General features: G+C 32.2%; 4 protein-coding genes across 7 annotated transcripts; all 4 read left to right on the top strand.

Moving 5' to 3' along the window:
• Positions 1,849-5,239, top strand: LOC109330573 (E3 ubiquitin protein ligase RIE1-like). 2 transcript variants are annotated; one of them, XM_019564821.1, is made up of 5 exons: positions 1,849-2,041; positions 2,740-3,014; positions 3,831-3,963; positions 4,063-4,221; positions 4,932-5,239. In XM_019564821.1, exons 2-5 carry the CDS (start codon positions 2,803-2,805, stop codon positions 5,091-5,093), a joined length of 666 nt encoding a protein of 221 aa, XP_019420366.1. In that variant the 5' UTR covers positions 1,849-2,041; positions 2,740-2,802; the 3' UTR covers positions 5,094-5,239. The 2 variants fall into 2 exon arrangements, with proteins under 2 accessions (XP_019420366.1, XP_019420358.1); XM_019564813.1 differs by lacking the exon at positions 1,849-2,041 and having other exon boundaries at positions 2,592-3,014.
• On the top strand, positions 6,372-12,209 carry LOC109330547 (microtubule-associated protein 70-2-like). 2 transcript variants are annotated; one of them, XM_019564785.1, is made up of 12 exons: positions 6,372-6,454; positions 6,557-6,812; positions 6,912-6,997; positions 8,600-8,665; positions 8,752-8,922; positions 9,043-9,213; positions 9,309-9,464; positions 9,583-9,729; positions 9,867-9,938; positions 10,022-10,555; positions 10,659-10,852; positions 11,726-12,209. In XM_019564785.1, the coding sequence occupies exons 2-12, from the start codon at positions 6,605-6,607 to the stop codon at positions 11,763-11,765; spliced, it is 1,845 nt and encodes a 614-aa protein (XP_019420330.1). In that variant the 5' UTR covers positions 6,372-6,454; positions 6,557-6,604; the 3' UTR covers positions 11,766-12,209. The 2 variants fall into 2 exon arrangements, with proteins under 2 accessions (XP_019420330.1, XP_019420322.1); XM_019564777.1 differs by lacking the exon at positions 6,372-6,454 and having other exon boundaries at positions 6,496-6,812.
• Positions 7,724-22,085, top strand: LOC109330560 (protein PIN-LIKES 2-like). 2 transcript variants are annotated; one of them, XM_019564803.1, is made up of 2 exons: positions 7,724-7,734; positions 20,597-22,085. In XM_019564803.1, exon 2 carries the CDS (start codon positions 20,639-20,641, stop codon positions 21,992-21,994), a length of 1,356 nt encoding a protein of 451 aa, XP_019420348.1. In that variant the 5' UTR covers positions 7,724-7,734; positions 20,597-20,638; the 3' UTR covers positions 21,995-22,085. The 2 variants fall into 2 exon arrangements, with proteins under 2 accessions (XP_019420348.1, XP_019420341.1); XM_019564796.1 differs by lacking the exon at positions 7,724-7,734 and adding an exon at positions 19,860-20,020.
• LOC109330539 (probable LRR receptor-like serine/threonine-protein kinase At3g47570) lies at positions 14,772-17,984 on the top strand. Its single transcript, XM_019564765.1, has 2 exons — positions 14,772-17,468; positions 17,585-17,984. Exons 1-2 carry the CDS (start codon positions 14,795-14,797, stop codon positions 17,956-17,958), a joined length of 3,048 nt encoding a protein of 1,015 aa, XP_019420310.1. The 5' UTR covers positions 14,772-14,794; the 3' UTR covers positions 17,959-17,984.

Raw genomic sequence — 22,322 nt, 5'->3', positions numbered from 1 at the left:
ATCAAATATATTAATATGTAATTAAATAGTAGAAACCATAAAATATTGGATGAAATTGTATTTTATCGTACGAACCAAAACTGGTTTATCTATGATAAATTTCATACTTTTCAAAATGATATTTTAAGGATTCAAACACTGAATTAGTTAATTATTTGTAATATAGTAAATCATTAAACTATTTCCATAATCAAATTATATTTTATAAATTATAAATTTATTATTAATATATAATTTAATGATACGTGGTTTAATTAGTAAATTATTAATTGAACCATTATATCAATTGACGTAATGATAAATTTATTATAAAATATATAAAACAAATTGTTTTTATGTTCCAAAATAAATATTTTCAATGATATGCTAACTAGTATCATATTAATTCTCAAATAATAATGAGTCTAATTACTAATTTTCAAATTAAGTAATAATTATCGCAAATTTAAATATTATGATAAATATTAGTTTTTAATTACTAATCCATAATTAAAACATTAATTATTATGAATTAAATAGAAAGTAAGATCCAAAATTAGGAAATTAATTATTCGAGAGAATAATTAACTTCTGTATAAATTTACTCATTTTCCTCTCATTTTCTTCTCATAATAAGTGGGAATAGAGAAATTTTGTGAGACCCACACATTTTTTTACTTTTTCATTTCTCTGTTTATTCTCAACCAAATGGAAGAAACTCTTAATTTCTCTTTAACTTTTTTTTTTTCTTCTCTAACTCTATCTTATCAATAAAGGCTTAAGCTCAAAACCCACGTGATAGGAATAATTTTCTTCTTGACCCATTTTCCAAAAAATTTAAGCCAAATTTCACTATCAATTTAAGTGAGCAAAAAAAAAAAAACCCCACCAAAATATATACAACTTCAACCTTGTGGGGGATAAGAAATATTTTACAAAATCAAATAAAATACTTAATAGTGTTTCTATTTCCTAAGCAACTTATTCTCACACCAAACAAAGTAAGAGAACAAAAGAACATTGAAGTGGGATACTCCCCTTTCTAGTTTGTCATGCCTCCTTGGTTAAACAACTTTTCTTCAACTTTCCATAAAACTTCATCTTAACTTGTTTGGTTCCATGGCTATGATTCAAAGCATCTTAAAGTTGTATATTTCTCAACACAAAAATCCATTAGTAAGTTCACACAAACCCATTAGCCTCAAATCCTGAAATTTTGATTTTTTTTAGTCCAACAAGTTTAATTGCATATTTTATAGTTTTATAGTAAATATATAATAATTAATTATAGCATAAAAAAGAAAATATATGTAATAAATTTATGAACGTAATTCATTTTTAATGAATATTTTAATGAAATGATAAAATAAATTAGATTATATATAAATGAAAATTATAATATCTATATTTCTATGCTACTTAATAAAGGAAAAACACAAAATAATCAATCTATGGTGTGATTTGTGATTTTCTTTGTTGCCCTTATTATCTTCTTATTTCTACAAAAAAATTGTATAACATTATCTTATTATTTTACCTTTATTATCTTATTATTTTACCTTTATTATCTTCTTATTTTAAAAATGTATTTAAAAAAGTTAAATATTATACCAATCGAACAAATTCAATTGCAAATTATAAATATTTAACACAAAATATATTTGTCATTTATAATGTACAAACTACATGTTAGAAACGATACAAAAACAGATTGATATGCATAACAACAATGACTATGAACATCCTTATATATATAAAAAGGTAGACGATTTCTCTTGGGTAAGTGTAATAGAATTTTTTATTATATATTTCTTTTTATTCTCCTCCAAAATTTAATTTGGAAATAGATCTTAAGCTTTCTCTCACTTCTACATGGAAGTTGGAGGATTCATGCTATGGTTCCAACAAAATCCTCACCCTTCATTCATGCATGCATTAATCACGTTCTTGTAATAATTTCTCCTCCAAGCACATGATTGAGTATATGTGTCATTGTAAACTTCAATGAGGATGATCATGATGATGCTAGAGATGTGAGCTCTGGGAATTAATCTCATTCACAGTGGGTTCAATTCTATTTAATTTTGCCATTTTTGTAGTGTATTTTGGTTTCATTGTGGTTTTTAGATGAATTGTTGTTTGGATTAATTGATTCTTCGAGTTTTTAGTTATTTCGGATTATATGGTTTTGATTTCATAACATGAGGTGAATGTTTCTGGGATTGAAAGAATTTATGGTATGCTTTTGGAGAAATTAGTGATTGTGTGTTTTCATGTGATTGAGGAGGAAAAGAACAATTGTTTTTTTCTCTCTTGTCGGTGAGAGTTTAGTTTATGTTATTAGGCGATGTGAGACTTGCTTTTCAACGTGCCGACATAAGTGGGCCGTACTAGGTGTGAGACTTACTTTCCGACAAACTTAATATCTCCTGTTGTTGTTTCCCCTTTATCTTAATGTTGTGTAAAATATTCTGTACTTCTAAGTTTCATGGGTTAGGCAGGAAATGTAATAAACTGCAGTCACTACTGACCTGGTGGGTTAATAAGAGAAGCAATTTGATAGCAAATACATGTCGATGTTCCCGGCTCGGACAGGATGGCCTCCAGTGCGAGGATACCTGTGAGAAACCGAAAAAAATATCCTAAATAAAACTACATTCAAACATATATATTTGCATATCGGAAAAATTAATTCACTGTATCGTTTAAAAGTCACAGAGGATATTGAATTAAATACTAGTTCAAAATGCATACATATAGGTTGACAATAACTACACCTGAAACCAGATTCACAGCACAGGCCAAACCCATACCACCAATTTCATGACCAAGCAGACATGGAAATCACATGACCCCACTGATTTCATGATTCAACACAGTGATCTTGAAAAATCCTGCGAGTTTGAGTTTAGAGCAGGAAACATTGTGGAGTCATGCAACTTTATGATCGAGATCGCGATTTGGTGGTCAGTGGGCTTTTACTTGGTTGTCTCTGGTGGTGATTTACTTATGCAAGATGCCCCGCGTTTTTACCGGTAAGCCTTAAGGCCAATCTGAGCTGTAGGTCTCTTGACCTGCACCAATTTTGTGACTGAGTGAGCTTTTCCGTGATCAAAGCAGATCAGTCCGCCGCCTTTTTCAAACTTCATACGAATAACGTTTGTAAATTATAAAAGTTCTTATATCACATGTGAACTCACGCACACACATGTTATTTGCTATTTGCTCGTTAGTCCCGTGAGGGCGAACACTAACTTAAGTGCTGAAATGACAAGATTCTGCATAATCCCTCATAATAGCTTATGACAGTTATAATTCTGATCACTAAATTTTTTAGTCGCTTCTAGACTTAGCTTTTTCACTACTTTCTGGGGTTCTAGACCACTATATAAAACAGTTGAGATCGGTTTCAGGTCTCAGATTTAGTTATTGACAGCTAAATTCATCTCAAATCCTCTCTCCCCTCTTACCATGATCCTTCACTTTAATGCTCTTTCTTACAGATTATGTACTCTATTATGTGTCAGCACAACCTGCAAGCAAGTGTAATATCCTTTTCTATGGTCTACATTTTTATGCTCCTTCTGAATTTCTATAAAAACCACTCATATCAATGCTTACTATATTCGTTCAATATCCGAAGAAACTATCCATGTAATCCCTCCTTGTATATTAGGGATAAGTTGTAATCTTATTTTGATTTCTCCTTACATGGTACTGGTCCGTATCCGTACGTGTATGTGCAACATACGACATCGCTCTGATTATATTTATTTGATAGATTGTATGACGAGTTCTGCAAAGTTTGTTGACATTAATGAAAGGGAATATATGTTTTAAAATTTGTACAGGTTGGGTGTTGTCTTTCTGGGATTTGATGTTTTCTTTGTGATCTTGTGTGTTCTTTTGGCATGCTTGATTGGCATTGCCGTCTGTTGTTCTTTTCCGTGCATCTTCGCTTTTCTCTATGCTCTTGCATTACAGGTATGAACACAGAACATTTTAGACTGACAGAAAAGTTTCAAAGTTCAAACAACTTGTACGCTTTCTAATTGTTTTGGTTTGTCATTTTGGATAATATAGGAAGCTGCGTCCGATGCAAATCTTATTATACTTCCAAGATACAGATTTCGAATATTAAGCAACGACGAAAAGGCTACTACGGGAGCTGGAGCAATGTTTCCCATAGAAAATGGCAGTGGTTACTTAGCAAAGGAAAGAATACTTTTACCAGAGGATATGGTATGCATTACTTAAAACACAATTTATTTCACCCTTGTGTGGTTCATCTTTTCTTCGAACTGATTTATACTTTCGTCAATGCGCATAATGATTCATATCGTTGCTGTATATGTCCTTGTTTGTCAAAATCTGGTTACCCAAAGGGGAAAAAATAATAAATCAAATTTCCGAGTTTTGAAATTGCCTTTGCCAACTTCAAATAGTAGGTTCAGATGCTTATTTTGGTTCATATTTGAGATACTACCTAGTAGGTTATGAATTCACTTCATTGCTAACCATTTTGTAAAATAGCCTTCATACCAAATAACACTTCACTTTTTTTCCAAATAGCTTTAAAGACATGGAGTCTAATAACATGATAGACCATGAGAATATATCTAAAATCTTGTTGTGTGGATTAGAAGCTTTTCTGCCTCTTTTTTTATAACTTTTTTCTTTCTTTTCCTGCATGAACCATGCGAAGATATTCCTTCACCTAGTGGGATAAATGCTTGGTTGTTTTGTTTTGTTTTGTTTCTTTTCCTGCTTGGATTTTAACTTAGAAGATACCGAGATATCGCAATCCTGATACATGGGTACAAAAATCTGTCGGTACTATTTCTTGAGTTATTTTAGCAACAGAGGAGGAGAGAAACCGAGAAAAATGTTTGAACTTTGATGTCGGTTTAAATCGGAGTAGAGCATTTCATTCATGTTGTTTTGCTTTTCAGGAATGCTGCATATGCCTCTGTTCATATGAGAATGGAGAAGAGCTTCATGCTCTTCCTTGCAACCATCATTTCCATTCTGCATGCATATTGAAATGGCTAAAGATGAATGCAATTTGTCCTCTTTGCAAGTACAATATTCTCAAGGGAAATAAACACTTGTAATGGAAAATTAATGACCCTATTGAAAATTAATGTCCTCTTTGTATGAGTCTGGTGTTATTTTTATGTTTTAAACTTAAGCCTTAACATTGTTAAATTTTAATGGATAAGTGTTAAGGATATCAAAGCAAAGAAGGAAAAATATATTTAGTAAATGGAGGAGATTTATGCAATATCAAGGTTGTTATTATGATAAATATTACTAGTATTTCTTTTGTCTTGTATTTGTTTTATATTTTGATTTTTGTTGCTTTTCTAGGCTTAAAACTTTGATTGTGAGTTTTTGTCATATCATTGGTATAGTAATTGTATAAATTTATTGCAGTCTTACCAATATAAGCTCTTCAAATTAAATTATAATCAAACTCTATCATTTTTTTCGACCGAACAATGAGAATATGGGTCGGCAGATATGAAAATGTCAATTAACATGTTAGTAAACTGGACCTCTTTATTGAATCCGAGTAAGAGCTAATCTTAGACTACTTTGTTTAGTACTCAATTCAATATAAACATATATTTTGGGTATAATTATTCACAGTTTTTATTCACATGCGTCATTAAGTGTTATAAATAATTTATGAAATTTAAATTTATTTTCCATATCAAAATTTGGAATCATTTCTCAACAAAATCAGTTATTTCTTTTTTATTGTAAAATAGTAGTTTTATTCTAAAATATAGTATGTTTATGTTACAATTTTTTCTATAAGATAGATGTTAAAAAGTGAGCTCCATTATTTAGGAAAGAAAAGTGAGCTCCTGACTTGGATCTTTCTTTGCTTTCCTAGTTGTTATTGTTTTTTACTCTCTTGTAATTTCCATCGTACAAAAAAACCTATTACGATTGATTTATGAGTTGATCTTAGATATATATATATATTTCATGATTTTAAAATCTTTTTTTATCTAAAACTCAACTCACAAATGAAATTTGATTTAGAAGAGTTATGACAAAAAAAGAATATACTCTAAAGTGTTTTCATTCCTTATCCTCAAGAACTAGAATGGAGATTATTTGTCCCAAAATTTGGTGTCTCATTATATGTAAATTCTATCAAAAAAATGTCATGTAATTAAGAAAAAAAACATAAAAATAAAAAATAATTTATTTTAATTACTTGTTATAATATGATTGATTTGTGATACAGAGAAATAAATATTTTGAGGCCTATTATCCTTATTACATAACTATTGAAAATTTGAAACACAAATGATAAGGAATGGTGAAAGTTTAAATAAGAATAGGAAGAGATATTTTGTATATATATATATTTAGCATAGTGAGTGAACCTTATTCTCTTATTAACTGAGTGTCACTCTAATACAGACAAACACACAAAAGAAAGAAACAGCCAAAAGCAGTTATTCTCATTCTCTTTACTCTCTCTCTCTCTCTCTATATATATATATATATATATATATGTATATCTATATATCTTATTTTGAAGCCTAGTGGTTTTCAGCATTTGGATGTGAGATAGAGTAGGTTTTCGGCACCGGTCAGATCGGCGATGGCGGAGTTTACCAGCGACGGGGGATTCCGGTCGACGGAGGAGGTGGTGGTGGTGTCAAGTTCGTGCAAGGAAGGTAGAGGCTCGTCATCACGGAGACGTGGCTCGATGAGGCCGCCGAGCATGGACGCCGATGACTTCATGAACCTGTTGCACGGTTCGGATCCGGTGAAGGTTGAGCTCAATCGGCTCGAGAATGAAGTTCGAGGTGCGAAAATGCGGTTTCGATCTGAAGAGTTCTTCAGCTGAATTTTTCTTAGCTTCGTGTTTGTTAATTGTGTTTCTCTTTGTGTGTGTGTGTGTGCAGATAAGGATAGAGAGTTATCAGAAGCGCAAGCTGAAATCAAAGCATTGAGACTTTCTGAAAGGCTTAGAGAAAAAGCAGTTGAAGAGGTCAATCTAATTTTTTTATATTTTATTTATTTATTTAAAGATTGTCCTAAGTATAATCCATGTAGATGTTATTACGTTAATTAATATTTAGTAATTACTAATTTAAATGTTGTTTATTGTATTTGAGTTACACCAAGTATAATCAAATTGTTGGCCTAATTGGAAACATTTGTGTTTGGTTACTATGTTAGAGTGTAGCATTTATTTGAAGTGTAGGAGTCGAAATAGAACATAAGCATTTTATTCTTTGTTTGATTCCATGTTATAATTGTCACGTAACCGAAAATTGGGGTCAGTAGTTGCGCCTTGATTTTCGGCTACGCGACAATAATAGTGCATATTATGGCATCATTCAACCCATGTAGTGTGGGAGTAAGGCTTGATTGTTGATGTTGTTTGATTTTTGATGTATTTTATAAACAGGTTAGGATATGGCATGAGAATAAAAAGTTGATCATTTTTATTCTACTAAAATGGGTGAATCCGGAAAGAAAATGGAACATTTCTATTGATTTGGTACTTGATTTATGAAATTCTTGTAAATTTTATATGACTTGTTTTAGGTGTATTCGGAGTGGTACAATTATCTTGAAATGGTATAACAAGCATAAAAAATGCATTTTTAAGAGGAAACTCATTAACTTTTGATTAAGTCTAGTAGCTCCTCCAAAAAAAGTGTATGCAAGATCCACCACTGCTCCGTTCTTTCTTCTCAGTTGCATTATAAAATTTGTTTTGTTTCATTTTATCTGTCATTTAAGAAAATTAGTGAAGCATTGAATAATTTTTTCTAACTACACCCTTAATGTTTATAAGTGAGAGAATATTAATAGTGATAATAATATTTAGTATGTCAATAAAGGGTAATATAGTCAAATGTGGTTATTTTTTTTTGTTATTATCAAGGTATTTAGTGACATTTTAAATTATTTTGCAACCACCTTAAACGGCAGATAAAAAGAAAATTGTAGTACTTATAAAATGAAAAATGTGGTGTTTTCAATTTTTACATGGCACTATACATTTACTCGTAATTCTAGATTTGTATTTACATCTTGATAATGTCCAAGTTACTATCAACATTTGTGTTGTCTACTATAAATGAAGTCATGATATTTGACAGTTTTGTTGTTTAATATAATTACTTTATATTGCAGGGTTATTATCTGTCGTATTATCTGACCGTAGTTATGCAACAATTGTATTTTCATTACTGCACTGCTAGACTCCTTAATTTGTTTTGTTTTATATTTATCAGTTCATGAGAGTATCTTATCCTTGTCCAGTTGTACTCTTCTGTTTTGTTGATAATAATTATAATTTTCTATAAATATAGTCATTATGTTTTGGCTGCTGGTGATGTCTAAGTTTTGTACTTCGCCGGAGTTTTGTAATAATTTAATTTTTTCTTGGTTCAGTTTAATCATTCTTTTCTTTGCATTGTTTTTTTTTGTCTTAGTTGAGCTCATTGGAATTTTTTCTTTTACCATGCTTTGGCTTATTCATATTTCTGCTGCAGGTTTTACTTTCTCTTAATATTGTTGCATGCTTAAAACCTGCTTCAATAGTAACTTACTTTTCTGCTTTTTGCTTGAATTATAGCTTACTGAAATACTGTCAAAGGTTGAAGGGAAGCTAAAATTAACGGAGTCTCTTCTAGAAAGCAAAGTAATTCTCGGGGCCTTTATCAACTTTAGCATGGGTCATTTTCCTAAGTTACATGACATGTTCACTGAATAGAATATTTCTGGCAGAATCTTGAAATAAAGAAAATAAACGATGAAAAGAAGGCATCAATGGCAGCTCAGTTTGCAGCTGAAGCCACTCTTCGAAGGGTCCATGCTGCTCAGAAGGATGATGACATGCCTCCGATAGAAGCAATTCTTGCTCCTTTGGAGGCTGAACTCAAGCTTGCTCGGCAAGAGGTATTACCTTATTCATGGACTTCATATTATAATACCTTTGAAAAAGAATTGATGGAGGGGGCTGAGTCTGGTTTGTCATGAGGGTTTTTGACTTTATTTCCTTCTTTTTGTTCCTTGCAGATGGCTAAACTTCAAGATGATAACAAAGCTTTAGATCGTCTTACCAAATCTAAAGAAGCAGCACTACTTGAAGCTGAGAGAACTGTTCAGGTTGCCTTGGCTAAGGCCTCCATGGTGGATGATCTCCAAAACAAAAATCAAGAGCTAAGTAAACAGATTGAGATTTGCCAGGTATTTTGCAATCTTGTATGATGTTTCTCTCTCCTGGCACATCAGAAGCATAAATATGTAACTTCTTACTTCTTGTTCATCATCATTTTTATCAGGAAGAAAATAAAATTTTGGACAAAATGCATAGACAGAAGGTGGCAGAGGTTGAAAAGCTCACCCAAACTGTTAGGGAGCTAGAAGAGGCCGTCCTTGCAGGTGGCGCAGCTGCAAATGCTGTGAGAGATTATCAGCGGAAAGTTCAAGAAATGAATGTAATATGTAGTCTTCAGAAAGTTCAATCTACCAGTTGCTTTATTCTTTGTCATATACACATATTGCCTCAAGTTAATAGCATATTTATTTTTGTGTGTTTTATTTGATACTCTTTAGGAAGAAAGAAAAACTCTTGACAGGGAGTTGGCTCGTGCCAAGGTAACAGCAAACAGAGTAGCTGTTGTGGTCGCAAATGAATGGAAAGATGCTAATGATAAAGTGATGCCTGTCAAACAATGGCTTGAAGAACGTAGATTCTTGCAGGTAAAGATTCCTTTGGATTTAATGGTTGAGTTGAGCTCCTTTTACTCTATCTTTGCTTCCTTCCACTTCTTTTTTGATATAAACTTTCCTGCATTTGGTTTTGCTGTAATACAGTTTCCACTTATTATTGCTTGTAGGGAGACATGCAGCAGCTCCGCGACAAGCTTGCTATTGTTGAGCGCACTGCAAAATCTGAGGCACAGTTGAAAGTAATAATCTGGTTTTACAGCCTATCTATTAACTTAGGAAATTAGTTTCCATTATTCAAGGCAAGTTTTTCTTAAATTTTCAGGAAAAATATCTTTTACGACTTAAAGTGCTAGAGGACAGTTTGAGAGGAAATTCAAACAGTAATAATCACGGAACCTCAGAGGGAAGATGTATAAGCAATGGCTCTTCTCGTCGTCAATCCCTAGGGGGAGCTGATAACTTCTCAAAACTAACATCTAATGGGTTTTTGCCGAAGAGAACACCATCCTCTCAACCGAGGTCATCTCTATCCTCTAGCACTATTTTGAAACATGCTAAAGGAACATCCAAATCTTTTGATGGTGGCACAAGGTCACTTGAAAGGAGTAAAATTCTGCTGAATGGAACACCTCCTAGTTACTCAGTCAGCCAATCTATTGAAGAAACTAAAGACAGAGAGGCAAATGATGATTGGAAAGGAAGTTCCGATGATAAGCCAAGTGACTCCCCAACAGTGGGTACAGGGGATAGCGTCCCAGGTGTTTTGTATGACCTGCTGCAGAAAGAGGTCATGGCCTTGAGGAAAGCTGGTCATGAGAAAGACCAAAGCCTAAAAGATAAAGACGATGCAATCGAAGTAAGTGTTTAGTTTATTAATTGTTTCGGGATAATAATCTTCTATTTCTAATTTCTAAAATTATAATCCTAGCTAATTGTTTCAAATGGTCATTATCAACCAGATGTTAGCAAAGAAGGTAGATACATTGACCAAAGCCATGGAAGTTGAAGCAAAGAAGATGAGAAGGGAAGTAGCTGCCATGGAGAAGGAGGTGGCTGCTATGCGTGTGGAGAAAGAACAAGATAGCAGAGCAAAGCGGTTCAGCAATGTAAAGGCCCCTGTAAACAGTGCTCAGCATCAGCTGATTTCTGGAAGGTACTAATCTAGATACTTTTATGGGATTCCTCACCATAATAGATATAGTTATTGCCTTAGTGCTCATTTTACTTGCTTTTTTCTGCAAATGGTTTGAGTTGGGCATTTTACCATTTATGGATTCATTCTGTTTTTTGTTTTACTGTTCCTTTGAAGATATATTTTGCAAGGGTTTTCTGTCTAACTGCCCATGGTCCATGCATATAAAGTATTTCATTTTCCTGGGTAATAGGCTTTGGGATGTGCTTTGATGTATGGTTTTTGAATTTTTGTCCGTAGAAATGTCTCCACTAGTTTGCTACCTGATAGACAATTCTTACTTCGGTACCAAGACGCTGCAATTTTAGTCTAATAATTTTTGCAAACGTAACAGAGCTTAACAATTACTTCTAAAATTACCATATTTAAATTGTTACATATCAGTCAAGAGCCTAGAAAATCAAGTTTGGTTTGTCCGGTATTAAAAATATCAAGCAATATGTTACAAATTTATATTCAAAATCATTCTTCCATAATTAAATCTTACACGGCTGTTCATTTCACGTTGTCATGTGACACATGTCCTCGTAGCATCTCACAGCTGAATTCTGTCTTTATATTATTATTATTATTGTTGTTGTTGTTTCAGAAACACACAAAGCCACTTGGTGTTGCATGATTAGCCCCTGTACTTTACATATAACCAAGAAAGTAAATTGGGTTGGTTTTACTGTTGCAATTTTGGGCTCTCTTAGGCTAACTATCTTTCATGATTTCTTATCTTAGAACCCTCTACATGTGGCATTCATCAATACTTCTTTACAATGTTGATCAATCATCAACATACATGAATCTAATTCTTGATGGTATTTTTTGATATCATTGGTTTTGCAGAAATGTAACACGTGGAGGGTTGACTCGCAGCACCCAATGACAACAAAGTGGGACTCAAGAGTAAACTTGCAAAGGCATCCTTCTTCTGCCCTTCTCAGTTTTTTCCTCCTTTTGTCAAATTGATTATAGGATTGTAACTAGCATGCTGAGGACCAGTGTTAATGATATTGGCCATGGATCGAGGATAACAAATGAATTCCAGGAATCGGTATGCTTCTGACGTAGACTGTTATATCCTCTGCTTAGAGAAAGTTCCAGCTAAGAAGGTGAGGAATGGAAACAATTAACTTAATTTAACCTTCAGCTTTTTTATCTAAGTGATTGTGTGATTGTATAGGCAGCTTTTCCCCTCCTTTTCTATACTTTTTGCAGTTCATATTTGTAGTGCTCAGATGGAGTGATTGTGTTGATTCAGGTTTGTTAATATGTCTGTACTCTGTAATCACATTGAGATCTAACCTTATCTACTTGTGTTTAACGTTCATAGTTTTTTCTAGTTGATCATAAATATATGTTTGAGTGAAGCATGAACTACACTCTAAGTTGAAGCAAAAATAATTTCCAAATAATAATCTTATACTCCCTGAGAGTTTATAAAAAATGCAGAGTTTCTGCATAATAGTAGCAAACATGTTTTAGTAATGGACACAGTTTTTATTCAAATAAAAGCTTATGGGTGATCTATTTGCACCCACCTTTCTTAGTTTCAGTTTCATTTAATATTTTTTGGATATGCAGTGGGTTAGTGTATTTCTTTTAGTGCAATATGCAAAAGTGTGGGTCATATAGAATGCCTAAAGTAAAAAGTGTTGGTTCAAGTAGTACATGTTTGATTCCCCTTAAGCAAGGTTTTAGGTTTGAGTCTTATGGATGGAAAAAATACCTGATGGGAGAGTTAACTCTACATACTTGTGGATATTTCTGGCTCGGACATGATTGCCTTCGATGCGAGAGGATACGTGTGAGTGAGAAACAAAAAAAAATATAGAATGCCTAATAGTTTTTGTTTTAGTATAATTAATAAATTAATTTCTTTGGAGATGTGTGATTGTTTTTATCAACAAGTGCCGCTTTCAAGTTTCAACAAATGAACATTTGACCTTTGGTCGAGTATGATATCCAAGGATTTAGTAGAGTTTTATATCACTAAATCAATGCATTGTTATTCACTCTGTTTTTATTTCTTAAAAAAACCACTAGTCATTATTTGAGTTTAATTTTGATATGCTGAAAATATTAAGTTCTCTAGATTGTCACGGGTGACTTAAAATAATTAGATTGCAAGAGCCAAGCATAAGAATACATGATCAGTGTTTATGTAATTAAGCATACCTAATAACATGAAAATTGAATTATTTAACAATAAAACATTGATCTTATATAATAGTGTAATATTTCATTGAATTATCGTGTGTTATATTAGGCCAAAATATTCATTCTTATTTGAGTCTCACATATTATTTTATGATTTATTATAATCCTGTTAGCAGCCAGATATCCTCATTCCTCAAACCCATTAGATTGAGGTGATAAATTGTGTATATAAAAATGGAGTGTTTATATTTGAAGGCACAGCAGTCATTATATACCTGATATCATGTCCACACCATTATGCACATTTCACTTGATTAGTTGATTATGTCAAACACGACGTGAGATAAACTTTCCATTTAATTGTTGGGTTTCTTCTCTGAGATTGATGTCATAATATAAGAATACAATACTTTTATTGAAAAAACTACATACTATATTTCCAATATAAAAACTGCAATGAATACTTTCTTCTCAATTCACATTTCTTTTAAACCTAATCTTAGCATTTATTTATATTTGTTTAATTCAGTCAACTTTATGTATGTGTTAAAATTTAATTATCTTTTTAATTTGAATTTTAGAAACTATTTTATCTAATCACAATCTCATACCGAGCAACTTGTACCGAGCAACTAGTAAGATGTTAGTTTAGTAGTGTAAGTATGCAATACAATATTATATCAAAAATATCTCAAACCTACTACATAGATACCCTATCAAAAAGAGATGCCTATCATATAACATTATCATATTTTATATTTCAATTTTTCTCAGCTAAGACGTCAAGAGTTTATAATGAATGCAACATGTGGTGTGAAATATTCTGTTATTGACTTTGAAATAATTGCAATTATTAGGATGAAATTCTAGGTATTGGTTGACTATAGAGTATTGCATTGATATCTTTAAATGTCAACTTCTGTTGAGTTTATTGACTCTCGAGTTATTGCAATGATTATAGAAAACTGTGCCATAAAATAACAAGAATGTAATAAAGGAAAGTTTCTCTTCAAAATATAAATCTATTAGTTTTTAGTATATTTTACAGGAAAAAAGATATATATTCTTAAAAAAATCTCATGTTATAAGAAAAGCTTATGTGTGATATTTTTTATAATGATTAATTTATAAGTAGTATCTTTTCCTTTCTTATGTAGAAGGATTTATAAACTTTATTTTAAAGGAAAATATATACTTACTCATCAAACATACATTGTTGACTTTCTTAAAATCCCCAAATAATAATAATAATGTGAAGAAAAAAGAGACAGCAACATAACAACTGATCCACATTATTTTTCTCAATAAAGTAAATATAAATATTTCATGGACAACTAAATAACATTATTGATAAAATGGACCAAATATAATGGAACAATTTATGTTATAATTTAATGTGTTAGAAAGGGTGTATATGGTGGATAGAGATCACTTATATTCAATTATGTCTTATTCTCTCTCCAAATCAATCAAAATATTACTTTTTGTTCACCTGATAATATCTGATTGGTTTGAGATAGAGAACGAGACATCTTATAAAGATGTGACCTCTTCATATTTTCCACATTGACTTTCAAGTCAATCCAAACTAAAGTAGTTTTCATATTTTTCACATTGACTTTCAAGTCAATCCAAACTAAAGTGATATCTTCACTAACTTAGGTAAAAAAATGTTTATAAAAGAAAGGAACATCATGAACCAAATATTATCTTCATCTTTCACTTCCACTTCCACTTTCTATTCCCTACTTCAAAATGATGGCTATTAGAAAAGTAATGATACCCTTTATCATGTTTTTGCTCTATATTCTTCCATCAGCTACAAAGGCTTTATCTTTGGCTTCAAATACTGATAAACTAGCCTTGCTTGATTTGAAACAAAAACTTACTAATTCCATTTCTGATTCTTTACCATCATGGAATGATTCTGTGTCATTTTGTACATGGCAAGGTGTTACTTGCAGTCCAAGTAACATGAGAGTTTCTAGTTTGCAATTGCAGAATCAAGATTGGGGTGGTACTCTAGGACCATCCATTGGAAATTTAACTTTCCTACAAAATCTTAATCTTTCTAATATCAACTTGCATGGTGAAATTCCCAGAGAAGTTGGTAATTTAAAGAAGCTGCAAGTTCTTGATTTAAGCCATAATAATCTCAAAGGAGAGATTATTCATGAACTTTCTAATTGTTCAAGTCTTCAGGTAATTAGCCTTATATATAATAATCTCACTGGAAATGTTCCATCATGGTTTGGATCTATGGTTCAACTTACTCAATTGCTTCTTGGTGCAAATAATCTAGTTGGTACAATTCCACTTTCATTGGGAAATCTTTCATCCCTTGTGGAAATATCACTTGGAAGGAATCATTTAGAAGGAAGTATACCTTATACTTTAGGTAAGTTGATAAATTTGAAACATTTGCTTATATCTTCAAATAATTTATCAGGTATAGTTCCTGATTCACTTTACAACCTTACAAATGTTGAAGTTATTGATTTAGGAGGAAACCAAATATCTGGAACTATTCCATCAAATATAGACCTTTTTTTTCCTAATCTTGAGATATTCCTTATTGGACAGAACCAATTCAGTGGAACTTTTCCATCTTCAATATCCAATATTACAAGGTTGAAATGGCTTGAGATTGTAGAAAATTCTTTTGAAGGGTCAATTCCTTTAACCTTAGGAAGCTTAAGTGAACTAGAATTGTTTAACATTGCTGCTAATAGTTTTGGAAGTGGAAAAGCTCATGATTTGGATTTTCTTTACTCTTTAACCAATTGCACTCAACTGGAACTTATCACTTTTGAAGCCAATAAATTTGGTGGTGCATTACCAGATATTATAAGCAACTTTTCTACCAATCTTGAAACATTTATAGTGCAGGATAATCAAATATCTGGTGTAATACCTGAAGGAATTGGACAACTAATCAGCTTAAGTTTTCTTGCTATGGGAAAAAATTTCCTTGAAGGGTCAATACCAGATTCAATAAAAAGTCTTAAACTTTTAGAAAATTTGGATTTGCAACAAAATAGATTATCTGGTAATATTCCTACTAGCATTGGAAATCTTACTGTGTTGTCTGAGCTATATCTGAATAGTAACAATTTTGAAGGAAGAATTCCATCAAACATTAGATATTGCACAATGTTGCATTATTTCAATGCTTCTGGAAACAAGTTAAGTGGTGATATATCAAATGAAACATTTGGTAATCAAGAAGGTTTGATAAATCTTGATTTATCAAAGAACTCATTCACTGGTCTAATTCCTTCAGGATTTGGTAACATGAATCACCTTTCAATGCTTTATCTACAATACAACAATTTCTCAGGTGAAATTCCTATGGAACTTGGTGCTTGTACAACATTAACAATGCTTGGTCTAGCCAACAATTCCTTACAAGGAACTATTCCTTCATTCTTAACCACTTTAAGATCTCTGCAACTTTTAGACCTTTCTAACAACCAATTTTCGGGAACAATCCCAAGCAGACTAGAAAATCTGACCTTGTTGAATACTTTAGACCTCTCTTTTAACCATCTCTATGGCGAAGTTCCAATAGGAGGAGTGTTCAGTAATATCACAAAATTTTCACTCATTGGAAATAAGGATCTTTGTGGTGGGATACCTCAGTTGAAGTTTCCAGCATGTCCTAGTTCGCGCTCGAAGAAACACAAGTGGTCTTATGAAAAGAGATTGATCATCATCATTGTAAGTGGTGGGATTTTGATCTTTTTCATAATTCTGATCAGTCTCTATTATCTCAAGAAAAAGGCCAAAGTGTTATCTTCTTCGCCATCAATGAAAAATAAGTACTTGAGGGTTTCTTATGGAGAGCTACATCAAGCAACCGACGGATTTTCTTCAATGAACTTAGTAGGCACCGGAAGCTTTGGTTCTGTATATAAAGGAACTCTTCCTTACTTTGAAAGACCTGTTGCTATAAAAGTGTTGAATCTTCAAACACGCGGGGGAACGAAGAGTTTTGTTGCTGAGTGCAACGCTCTTGGAAAAATCAAGCATCGGAATCTTGTCAATATACTAACTTGTTGTTCAAGTGTTGATTATAAAGGCGAAGATTTCAAGGCTATAGTTTTCGAGTTCATGCCAAATGGAAGTCTAGAAAACTTGTTGCACAACAACGAGCAACACGAGCCTCAAAATCTAAACCTCAACCTTCAACAAAGGATAAGTATTGCTCTTGATGTAGCTCATGCATTGGATTATCTTCAGCACGAATCACAGCAAGCTATTGTTCACTGCGATATCAAGCCGAGCAACATCATTCTTGACGATGACATAGTTGCGCACTTAGGAGACTTTGGATTAGCTAAGCTACTTCAGGAGGATGCAATTTATTCAATCAGAGAGCAAGCAAAATCGTCTACAATCAAAGGAACCATTGGATATGTTCCCCCTGGTAAAGTGTTCCACAAACCTTAATATTCGCAAATATTGGTTTATGATCAATACAAATGTTGTAAATAGTCCTTTCCTTCATTATTGTGTAAATAATGTTTTTTTCAAATCAAATAGAGTATGGAGCAGGTGGCCTAGAATCACCACAAGGAGACATTTACAGCTATGGAATTCTTCTATTAGAGATTCTCACCGGAAAGAGACCAACAGATAGCATGTTTGGTGAGGGTCTAAGCCTACACAATTACTGTAAGATGGCAATTCCAGAAGGAATAACCGAGGTAGCCGATGCGCGATTGCTTACCGTATATCATGAAGAACAAATGAGGATTACACAACATCAACAAGAGATGGAAGATAAATTCAAGGAGTGTCTGGTATCTCTAGCTAGGATTGGAGTTGTTTGTTCTGATGAATTCCCTGCTCAGAGAATGAACATAAAAGATGTTATAGTAGAGTTGCATGCAATGAAGCAAAAGTTGCTTCACTAGGAACTTATTATCTTGTGATCATATCCATTACTCTGTATATGCATATTTTGATTTGCAAATTTCAATACTTCAATTCCTGCATATTTATGTAACATATCTTGTGAGGAAAGAATGAAAATAGCACAAATTAACTGTTTTTGTTCCTATGCTTTGTATCAGACCTGAATTTATCTGCTTTTATCATCCTATTGATAATACTATTATCTATTCATAATATTTATTTTCCAATAATTTTGATAATCATAAGAAAATGCCTAGGAGAGTCACTAAAGTCATCAAAAATCGACCTTACCTAGTAGGATAAAGACTTGATTGTTGTTGTAATTTTGAAAATCAATAATATTCTTACAAACTAGTACAAATCGAGATCCCTATTATTAGAATATTCTTTGGACCGCAATTTGTTCATGCTAAAGTACACCATGTATTCTTGGACACTAACCGTGCGTTTGGTATATATTAATTTTATAGTTTAAATTTATAAATTGTGAGATTATAATATGATAAGAATATAATTCTGTGCATATGTGGTTCCCAACTCATGAGGATGAAAAATGGAACCTTATTAGGGCATATGGGTATGTGTGTAACTATGGATTGTTGTTATTGTGTTGTGAAAAAAGAAGGAATTTGAGAAATGGGTTTGGTTTTAACTTAAATATATATTTTTCAACTGATCAGAAGAAGTGGCACATGACATGACACACTTAATTCTTGGCATCAATGAAATTCACTCATTTAATATTTAAAAAATAAAATATTAGAAATTCAGACTAATGAGTTATAAGTGTTATATTCTATCTTGTTTTTGGTACATTATATATTGAGTTCAACTCCTCTTTAGTATTGGAATATGAAGATGAAATTTTTTTCAAAAGTTTTTATTTATTTTTAATAGAAAATAATATGTAATTATAGTTGTTAAAATATTTTTTTGCCATATGTCATTATGTACGGGAATGAATCCCTTTCCTTATATATTATATCTTTGATAGAATGTCACTTTAATTTTGCTACTTTCCAACAATTTCTTTAATGGATACAAAATATGACCACTATTTTTAGCATATATTTAGTCATGTATTGATTATTAAAATGAGAGCTTATGATTTACTCTATAATAAATTGGGTTAGACTTTTATATTTATAAATAAGTTAGATTAAGGCTTTTTAAAAGAATATATTTCAAGGTTCCATTCCTGGACACTTATGGAGAGGATAAATTATGGATTCTGCAATATATTAATTTCTTACCAAATATGATAAAATACCATTAGTATTACACCAAAAAAACATATTTAGCTAAACATATCATACTTGAGAAAAAGAGATATTAATACTTTTTTATATTGTCGTTATATTATTCACATTCATTTTTTAATTATTATTGACTCTTAAATAAAAGTAAAACAAAATGAATAGCAAATAATACATTGACTGTGTATAAATTTTACACTATTATTATATACATATTATACTCATCATACTTTATATTATTTAAAATGCATATTCAGTCTAATATTTATACTATTTTATTCATAATAATTAATATATAAAAGCAGATTGATTATTCTATCTGAAAGTTTCTTAAAATTTTATAGAATGTTTCTATTTCAATACAAGCAAAATTGAAGAAGACTGAAGAAAAAGACAAATAATTCCTCCAATAATCTTATTTTCTCAATTTCAAATTCTACCATGCTTAATTATTTTTTAATATGAATAATCTTTTAATTAAATAGGTAGAAAAACTCATGACTTAAAATATTGAAAAATACTTGTAAAGAGATATATACAACACATTATTATTTGTGTTATAATTAATAATTAAATTTTAATTAAAATTAAATATTTAATGTATCATTCGAATTTTATTATTTATCTCTACATATATACGTCTCAACGTAAACTCACGTGTTTCTATTCCTAGCTGAACCTGATAATTTCTTGTACCCTTTATTATTGTTTACAATTTTGTGATTTGAGTCTTATCTTCTTCAAAGGTAGTGAGATAAACGTGAAAGCTTGAATCTTTTCCCAACAGGGTCTCCAAATTTGATTTGTAAGTTTTCTTATTCTTCACCCCTTTTTTCTGAATATTGTTCTTCAATTTGTCACTTATCAATAAACACTAATTTTATTATTTAATTTTTATTTTATTGATCAAAATTTTGGTCACAACCTTTGGATCTTATCATATTTTTATTGATCTTAGTTATTGGAGTTGTAATTCAAACTACAGTGTTGTTCTTCTGGACAATTCTGAACTTTAGTGGAGTGTTTTAAATTGCGGTTGCAGTAAAATATGACCGCAAGTTGCAGGAAAATGTGGCTGATGCGACTGCACTTGTAGTCACGATGCTGTCGCCGACACTCCGGTAACTGCAATGTTGCAGATGAATCGTAGTTGTTGAGTGCAATCTAAAACACTGTTTGGGTGTTTTCCAAAATTTTATTTTTTAATTAAATGGTTTGGTTTTTTGCTGACATAATTTGGAACCAATTTTGTCTTTTTCAATGATCTTGTATTGTCATATAGTTTGATTTTGATGGTTGGTAGTTGATAATTTTTGCAGTTGACTTTGCTTGTGATGTTGTTGGAATCTGAGTTTTGTGTTCACTGTATGATTTATTGCAGGAGTGGATTGTGTTCTTTGTCTTCAAGTTTTTGATTTGAAACATGTCAGGAGATTTTGCTGGTTCATATGAATATAATATGAATTCAGGTGCTGCAAGAGTGGCAATGGCTATAATGCCTCTGTTGAAGCTGCTCTGCCTAATAGTTATAGGACTGGTTCTCGCAAACCCGAGAAAACAATTCATCCCCAAAGCTACATTTAAACTCCTTAGTAAGCTTGTGTTTGCTCTGTTCTTGCCTTGCCTTATATTTACCGAGCTCGGTGAAAGTATTACTCTTAAGAACTTTGGGAATTGGTTGTTTATCCCTGTTAATGTACTAGTGAGTACGGCAATTGGTTGCTTTCTTGGGTACTTAGTGGTGCTCATATGTCGCCCTCCTCCAGAGTTGAGAAGATTTACTATTATAATGACAGGATTCGGAAACACCGGAAATCTCGCACTTTCGATAGTTGTATCTGTTTGTCATACTAAAGATAACCCATTTGGACCAAGTTGCTACACCCGAGGGGTGGCTTATGTCTCCTTTTCTCAATGGGTTGCTGTAATACTTGTTTACACACTCGTTTATCACATGATGGAGCCTCCTATGCAGTATTATGAGGTTGTTGAGGAAGGAGCCGAAATTGTTGAAGAGCAGACACTTAACGATATCAGCAGACCACTTCTCGTAGAAGCTGAGTGGCCTGGCATTGAGGATAAGGAGGATGAACATTCCAAGACACCCTTTATTGCTAGGATCTTTAAGAGCATCTCGGGTATTTCCTCAACAAGTATTCCCGATCTTGAAACCACAACAGAAACCAGTGCAAACAGTCCTAGGTCCATTAGGTGTTTGGCTGAACCTAGAGTTGTGAGGAGGATTAGAATCGTTGCCGAACAAACCCCAATCCAGCACATACTTCAACCCCCGACAATTGCTTCCCTATTAGCTATCATCATCGGCATGGTGCCTCAGCTTAAATCCGTGTTCTTTGGACTCGATGCACCGTTATCTTTCATCAAAGACAGTTTGGAGATACTAGGTGGGGCAATGGTACCTTCTGTTATGCTCATATTAGGGGGTATGATTGGTGAAGGACCAAATGAATCTAAGCTTGGACTTAGAACTACAATTGGTATAATTGTAGCAAGACTCTTAGTGCTTCCTCTTCTCGGAATTGGGATCGTGGCATTGGCCGATAAACTTCATCTCCTAGTTTTGGATGATGCTATGTATAGATTTGTGCTTTTGTTGCAGTACACAACACCAAGTGCTATTTTACTAGGAGCAATTGCTAGCTTGAGGGGTTATGCAGTTAGTGAAGCTTCAGCACTTCTTTTCTGGCAACATATTTTTGCTCTTTTATCTCTCTCAGTGTACATTGTAATCTATTTCAGAATAGTTACATATATTTGATGTTGCTATGTATTTTATCATCTTGGTTCATTGATTTGAATATTGTTGCCAATGTATTGTCCTATGGAATAATAAGGGTATGATTTGGATATGATTGTTTCTTTCTTTGTAAAGTTTATAACCTTATATTGTCCTCTGAAACTGGTTTTTCAGGTCAATATGTTTCTCTTCATAAAGTTTATAAGGTGGAAATAATATTCTAAACTTTAGTCTTATCTTTCCATTTTCACTCTTATAAAGTTTTTAATTAATATACACAATTCTAAAAAATATTTTAAAAAAATAACCAAAATTAAATTATCAAAAAAATATATAAAAAAACACCAAT

This window comes from Lupinus angustifolius, chromosome LG02 (genome assembly GCF_001865875.1).
Source record: "Lupinus angustifolius cultivar Tanjil chromosome LG02, LupAngTanjil_v1.0, whole genome shotgun sequence".
NCBI classification, from domain to species: domain Eukaryota; kingdom Viridiplantae; phylum Streptophyta; class Magnoliopsida; order Fabales; family Fabaceae; genus Lupinus; species Lupinus angustifolius.
Note: the sequence above shows the minus strand (reverse complement) of the source record. Positions and strands in the feature narration are given on the sequence as shown.